Raw genomic sequence first — 8,417 nt, forward strand, 5'->3', positions numbered from 1 at the left:
ATTATAATTTATCTTACCACCTTTTCTCAAAAGCTGTATTCTAATATTTATTGTATAGAAACAAACTTCTAGTTAATTCTGCCTAAATGTCCAATTAGTATGAATATGATTCTATTTCATTTAAGCAAGTAATACAGTACTAATAATATAATAACATCACTACAGAGATTAACTTTTGCTGATGTCTACACCTACGAAATTGTACGTGAAATACATACCAGCAAATTGGTTCTGTTATGCATTGGATCAATATTAACTTCTGATCTGTGTAGGTAGCTTTTTTTTGGACACAAGTTTATGATAATTAAGATTTAAGAAATAATCTCTAGCATAACTCCATAGTTGTATCTGTTTCCTCAGATGAGCAAATGTACTTAAAACTGTTGAGAAACCAATACATAAAACAAGTTCATTTATTCCGTAACATTACAGATATTTCTAAGTCAGTTACACTCTTGTTATTTACAAACTATAGGAAAACTGAATGCTACAATCCATGTTTATGTTACTGATGAAAATTAAAAAATAAGTAACATATCTAGAGCACTAGGAAGCCAGGGAAATACCAGTTAGAAACATCTCTGGTGTTGAAGATTAGCTACTGTTCCTTGAAATAAGTAACGTATCTGGAGCACTAGGAAGCCATCGAAGTACCAGTTAGAAACATCTCTGGTGTTGAAGATTAGCCACTGTTCCTTGAGGCTTTTTTCTCATTCCATTAAATATAACAGGCATAACAGATAAACTGTCTTAATATTAAGATGACATATCTTTAACAGATAAGCTGTCTTAATGTTAAGATGAAATATCTAACAGATAAGCTGTCTTAATGTTAAGATGACATAACTTTAACAGATAAGCTGTCTTAACATTAAGATGACATAACTTTAACTGATAAGCTGTCTTAACGTTGAGATGACATAACTTTAACTGATAAGCTGTCTTAACGTTGAGATGACATAACTTTAACTGATAAGCTGTCTTAACGTTGAGATGACATAACTTTAACTGATAAGCTGTCTTAACGTTGAGACGAAATATCTTTTGTACCAGCAGCAGGAGAGAGTACTTTCATTACTAGATTCAAGTTAACAAAATACAAGCTAATAATATCTGCCATTGCATTTAAATGAAAGACTGAAGTTATCAGAACAGGGTGCATAACTTCCAATACTTGTAATTATAAAAATGTGTTAGAGATCTCCTGCTTCTTGTATACTCTGGATTTTCAGTGAACTCTCTTGTGTCACTAAACTGCTAAGCTGTGTGAAAAGGTTGTTGTTCCTGGAAAGAGAAAAAATGATGCAAATTTACAGAATAAAGGCAGTAAAACAGGATTAATACGACTCAGACTGGTCCTGGTAGAAATCACAAAAATTGACTGATTATACTTTAAATTATTTATTGTACAAATGGTTTATTTACAAATACATACTTGTAAAGTTGAATTTAAAGAGTTCCAAATGTTAAATTATCAATTATAAATCAAACAGATTTATTAAACGTGTAAGCTATTACACTGCTGTTTTACAAGTTTCTAAGAAGAGTAATATAGCCTGTTGTTTATCACACATTCATGCTCATTTTTATTTAACATAAATATCTCATAATTATAGATTTACATTAAAGTAACTCATTTTGTATGATATGAAAAACAAAACAAAGCATTTCTAGAATAAAAAGGACAAAACAAAATTCAATATTCTATATATTTGTTTCTTTAGTTACACATGATTAAGACTAACAGAGATGAAGAATTCATCGACATCTGGTGGTTAGAAATTATACTTACTCAAATATTTTTACCTAATTTCTCTCAATAACTATTATTTGTTGTTTGATATTTAAAATACATACAGCACCTTGTAAAGAAATTTGTTGTTGAAAAAGGATTTATCTATAATATTTTAATATCTAAACATGTTACAAAGGATTTATCTATAATAGTTTAATATCTAAACATGTTTAAAAAGGATTTATCTATAATAGTTTAATATCTAAACATGTTACAAAGGATTTATCTGATAAATCCTTTTTAAACATGTTTAGATATTAAACTATTATATATTAAACTATTATACAAAACATGTTTCAGAGGATTTATCTATAATAGTTTAATATCTAAACATGTTTTCAAGGATTTATCTATAATAGTTTAATACCTAAACATTTTCCAAAGAATTTATCTTTAATAGTTTAATATCTAAATATGTTTCAAAGGATTTATCTATAATAGTTTAATATCTAAACATGTTTCAGAGGATTTATCTATAATAGTTTAATATCTAAACATGTTTAAAAAGGATTTATCTATAATAGTTTAATATCTAAACATGTTTAAAAAGGATTTATCTATAATAGTTTAATATCTAAACATGTTTCAGAGGATTTATCTATAATAGTTTAATATCTAAACATGTTTAAAAAAGATTTATCTATAATAGTTTAATATCTAAACATGTTTAAAAAGGATTTATCTATAACAGTTTAATATCTAAACATGTTTAAAAAAGATTTATCTATAATAGTTTAATATCTAAACATGTTTAAAAAGGATTTATTTATAACAGTTTAATATCTAAACATATTTAAAAAAGATTTATCTATAATAGTTTAATATCTGAACATGTTTAAAAAGGATTTATTTATAACAGTTTAATATCTAAACATGTTTAAAAAAGATTTATCTATAATAGTTTAATATCTGAACATGTTTCAAAGGATTTATCTATAACAGTTTAATATTTAAACATGTTTCAAAGGATTTATCTATAATAGTTGAATAGCTAAACATGTTTCAAAGGATTTATCTATAATAGTAGAATATCTAAACATGTTTCAATTAGAAATTTATGAAGTTCAAGTGTTCCATTGACCAATATCTATATATTTAGATGTATACACTTCGTCATCTCATCCATGAAAATTTACACACGGGGCAGCTTTTTAAACCTAAAAGCTTTTAATGTTTAATAAATATTCAATACAAATATCCCAGACAACTTGTTTAGTTGGTTCTTGTAAGTGTCTAGATAACTTTTTATAGAAACATTTTTAAATAGTTACTAGTCCAACCAATGTTCATCATTTTTAAGCACCACAAAATTATAGATTCACCTGTTTTACTTATCTTCCACATGATTAATATAGGGAATAATGTGAGCTATAGGCTGAGGAGAGGATGATCAAAGGACGATAATGTCATCTTTCACTAACATTGCAACTACAATACCATTTCTTTACAATCATAAATTTATTTTTAAACTAGTCATGTCCTCCACATTATCAGCTTTTTTTTAAAACTTTAATACAAAAGAATTATTTAACTGAAACAATTCTACTATTAATATGTATTGTATGTGAACAAAAATTAGATAAAATTGTGTTTCTTGTTATAACCTTAATAAACTTAACGTACCTTTACAACTAAACAACACAAATTTTACACTGCTTTTTTTCTTAAATGTTTTTGAAAGTCAAGAAATTGACATGATAAAAGTACAGCTAGAAAAACAAAAGACATTTGTCAACTGGTTTTACAAAGATAACTATTTTAATGCTTACTTTTGTAAGTCATCAATTTCTCCTTCCAAAATAACGTAAATGTTTCTCAGTCCAGATGTTGTGGCACACAAGTCACCTCTACTAGACTCTAACTGGACATTTATGGCTGCCAAAAGAGTATCTGTTTCTTCTAAGGCTTGAAGGAGTTTTTCTGAAATACAATACTTGGTATTCATTTTCTACAAACAATGCAAAGTAATGTAGCATGTATTACTTACAATAATGACTAATGCAAAAACATTACTCAAAACTTCATTAACTAAATGATTAACTAAAAATTCGATTTTGTACAGAAGTTTTGTTTTTAATAAAGTTCCAGATGATACTGATTTCTAAAACTTAGTGTCATAATATGGGTGAGGTATTTATTCTTACTGAGTTGTGTAGTGTCCAAAAACCTATATAGTTTTCTGCCTTATTTTATACGAGATATTCAAAAGTAGACATTTTCTAGGACTTACTGATAAAATGTATCACGATGTGGCCTGCTACACTTATTGACTCAAATATTTGAATTACTGCAGTGACTTAAAAAAAAAATGGCATCATTATCTTATATTACAAGCAATAACTGAAGAAAGAAAAATAATGTTCACACATTTTAAAATTAAAATCAATCAAAACTTATTTCTTAATTGAAAAATGACTTGTATGAGAAATGAGCATTTTGCCAAAGTAATGTCCTTTGAAAGACTTCCCACGATTATTAGGGTTAGGGAAGAAAACAGCTCACAAAGATATAAAACCATATTGTTACAAAACTGCACAAAAAATTCCAGAAAGTATCTTAACATGTCATACTAGGGTTTATGCTATATTTAATGTCTACATGATAAAATACAGTAATGCCATTTTTAGCAGTGTTTCTGTAACTCAAGTTTTAAAGAAAGTATCTTAACATGTCACCATTTTTAGCAGTGTTTCTGTAACTCAAGTTTTAAAGCATATTACTGTATTTTATCATGTAGATGTTAAATGTATAGTTAGTCAGCTTCTGGAAGCTTTGATTTATCCCATACAAGCAAAAATACCCATTCCCAATGATGGGAAAAGTTTAAGTTAATTCATCAATTTAAATTTTGTCACAGACTTTAAAAAGGTTAATTGTGTTACACTCTTGGTTTCATTCAAAGCCAAAACTTTAAGCTACTTATACCGCCCACCGCACAAAGTAATTGTTGAGCATTACAGTCATGCTAAGACCCACTCAACAATAACATGCAGTAAATCTACATTTTTATTCTTTAAGTAACGTCACATTTTGAAATGTGAATGATAGTGTGATTAATTCCTAACAATTTAGTGTAGAATATCCTGATTGTGAAATAAAAATTGGCATTAACATTATTCATGTCTGTTCTCCCTTCATTTGAATGTTGAGTTTTGCCTCCGTGCTCAGCTTTTCAAGTGGGAGGTAGATGAACATACCATAATATATATATATATACATGATTAAAATGTCTTTAAAGATTAAAATATTTTAGAATCTTTCACACAATTAACTGTATTAGTAATGCAAAGGTTAACACAATACTTTGTTGTCTTTATTTCCAAGTAATCTCACCTTTGTTGTGTATTTTTTGTCAACTTTGCATCATAACTGTAAAAGCATTATTATATCCTGTTTAAGAACTTGTAAGCACTGGCTTTTGTGACATGAAGTTGGTTATCTCCTTACCTTCTTCTTCATTATTCTTTGGAAAAATTACATTAGATGTTGGTAGACCATGTCTAGTTGTGTCTACAGCATCAGCAACACAACGATACTGTACATCTAAAGTTGGCAAAGCACACACTACTGGAGATAGGCATTCTTCCTATAAAGATATCAAAATTTACAGGTTAAACATTAAACATGAAAGGATTTGAAGTTAATTTGTTATATTTTCAAGATTATGATTCCTAGGAAACTTTCGCAATTCCAGTATTATGTAAACAATCCAAGTGTTTCTGTGATGAAAAAATGGTGCAACAATCTTAGTTGTGCTTTCAAAGTTGAGATAAGCATAGTACAGTGTAATTATATCATAATATTACAATACTGTCACGAGTGTAGTAAAAATAGAATGAGGTAAAATAAAAGACTTACGTATACAATTTGAATAGTTGAAATCATAAAATCAATATCTGAGCAAGACATAGAGTAATGTACAAAGTCAATTAACTCCAATGTTCTTTTGTCATAATACAACATCTGTACGTCCTGGGATCGATTAACTCATCTCTCTAGTGGTACTTTTCAAATACTGAAACTAACTGGTTATTACATTCTTACCTTCTTATAGATGAGGTCCATACTTAGGCCTAATCTTAGGGTTGTAGTATCTCTCTCCCATGCTAAGTGAGTGTTCTAGAAACTGATTTAAAGTTAACTCCCTAGCTACTGCTATCAAGGCATTTTTTAAAACTCAGACTACCTGGTTATCATACTTATTTCATAATTATGAACTTATTGGAATTGAAATCATAGAAAATCAGTAAAACAGAAAATAGATATCTAAACTTAGAATAATACAGCATAAAACGATTACCAGTATACAGAAACAGTTTAGATGTAAAGATTCAGATTAATAAATTGTCCAAGCTAAATACATAAATTGAGGCACACAAGCAAGCCTTCTCTTTCCATAGGGCAGGTGGAAAAGCTTCCCCCTAAACTCAACTCCCTCAAGATATTTTTTTTAATTGAGGGTTTTATTTCTAGATAACTTGGTACCTTTGAAACTGTACCATTCTAGATGTACTTGTAAAATACTCAAGTACTCAAACTTAATACAACATATTAAAAAAAACAACACTTGAATGTTTAATTTTACATTAGCTGTTTACACAATTTGATATGGTCAATTTTACATTATCTGTTTACATGATTTGATATGGTCAATTTTACACTAAAAGTTTACATGATTTGATATGGTCAACTTTATATTAGCTGTTTACATGATTTAATATGGTTAATTTTACATTAATTCTTTACACGATTTGATATGGTCAACTTTACATTAGCTGTTTACACGATTTGATATGGTCAATTTTACATTACTTGTTTACAAGTTTTCATATGGCCAATTTTACATTATCTGTTTACATGATTTGATATGGTCAACTTTATATTAGCTGTTTACATGATTTAATATGGTTAATTTTACATTAATTCTTTAAATGATTTGATATGGTCAATTTTACATTAACTGTTTACACAATTTCATATGGTCAATTTTACATTAACTGTTTACACAACTTGATACGGTCAATTTTACATTAACTGTTTACATAATTTCATATGGTCAATTTTAAATTTTACACAATTTGATATGGTTAATTTTACATTACCTGTTTACAAGTTTTCATATGGCCAATTTTACATTATCTGTTTACATGATTTGATATGGTTAATTTTACACTAAAAGTTTACACGATTTGATGTGATCAATTTTACATTAACTGTTTACATGACTTGATATGGTTAATGTTACATTATCTGTTTACATAATTTGATATGGCCTATTTTACATTATCTGTTTACATGATTTGATATGGCCAATTTTACATTATCTGTTTACATAATTTCATATGGTCAATTTTAAATTTTACATGATTTGATATGGTTAATTTTACATTACCTGTTTCCAAGATTTGATATGGTTAATTTTACATTAATTGTTTACATGATTTGATATGGCCAATTTTACATTATTTGTTTACATGTTTTGATATGGTCAATTTTACATTATCTGTTTACACAATTTCATATGGTCAATCTTAAATTTTACACGATTTGATATGGTTAATTTTAAATTTTACACAATTTGATATGGTCAATTTTACACTAAAAGTTTACATGATTTGATATGGTTCATTTTACATTAATTATTTAAATGATTTGATATGGTCAATTTTACATTAACTGTTTACATGATTTGATATGGTCCATTTTACATTAGCTGTTTACAAGATTTGATACTGTTAATTTTACATTATCTGTTTACATAATTTGATATGGTCAATTTTAAATTTTACACAATTGATATGGTCAATTTTACACTAAAAGTTTACATAATTTGATATGGTCAATTTTACACTAAAAGTTTACATGATTTGATATGGTTAATTTTACATTAACTGTTCAAACAATCTAATATGCTTAATTTTACACCAAAATGTTTACATGATTTAATATGGTTAATTTTACATTAATTGTTTATATGATTTGATATGGTTCATTTTACATTAATTCTTTAAATGATTTGATATGGTTCATTTTACATTAGTTCTTTAAATGATTTTAAATGGTTCACTTTACATTAATTCTTTAAATGATTTGATATGTTTCATTTTACATTAATTCTTTACACGATTTGATGTGGTCAATTTTACATTAATTCTTTGCACGATTTGATGTGGTCAATTTTATATTAACTGCTTACACAATTTGATATGGTCAACTTTATATTAGCTGTTTACATGATTTGATATGGTTAATTTTACATTAACTGTTCAAACAATTTAATATGCTTAATTTTACACCAAAATGTTTACATGATTTGATATGTCTAATTTTACATTAACTGTTTACAGCATTTGATATTGTTAATTTTACATTACCTGTTTACAAGATGTGATAGGGTTAATTTTAAATTAACTTTTTACACAATTTGATATGGTTAATTTTAAATTAACTTTTTACACAATTTGATATGGTTAATTTTAAATTAACTTTTTATACAATTTGATATGGTTAATTTTAAATTAACTTTTTACACAATTTGATATGGTTAATTTTAAATTAACTTTTTACACAATTTAGTATATGGTTAATTTTAAATTAAACTTTTTACTACAATTTAGTATAT

At 26.8% G+C, this 8,417-nt stretch overlaps 1 protein-coding gene across 1 annotated transcript in view; it reads right to left on the reverse strand.

Annotated features, from left to right (window-relative positions):
• Positions 1–395: 395 nt before the first annotated feature.
• The window catches only part of LOC111083222 (HAUS augmin-like complex subunit 8), a gene marked incomplete at its 5' end in the record, with an annotated part of 21,054 nt that continues 13,032 nt past the window's right edge, over positions 396–8,417 (reverse strand). The window contains 3 exons of the mRNA XM_022379574.1: positions 396–1,284; positions 3,565–3,715; positions 5,243–5,381. Coding sequence (XP_022235282.1) covers positions 1,194–1,284; positions 3,565–3,715; positions 5,243–5,381 — 381 coding nt within the window. The remainder of the gene's footprint in view (positions 1,285–3,564; positions 3,716–5,242; positions 5,382–8,417) is intronic.

This window comes from Limulus polyphemus, unplaced genomic scaffold (assembly GCF_000517525.1).
Source record: "Limulus polyphemus unplaced genomic scaffold, Limulus_polyphemus-2.1.2 Scaffold8644, whole genome shotgun sequence".
Taxonomy (NCBI): Eukaryota; Metazoa; Arthropoda; class Merostomata; order Xiphosura; family Limulidae; genus Limulus; species Limulus polyphemus.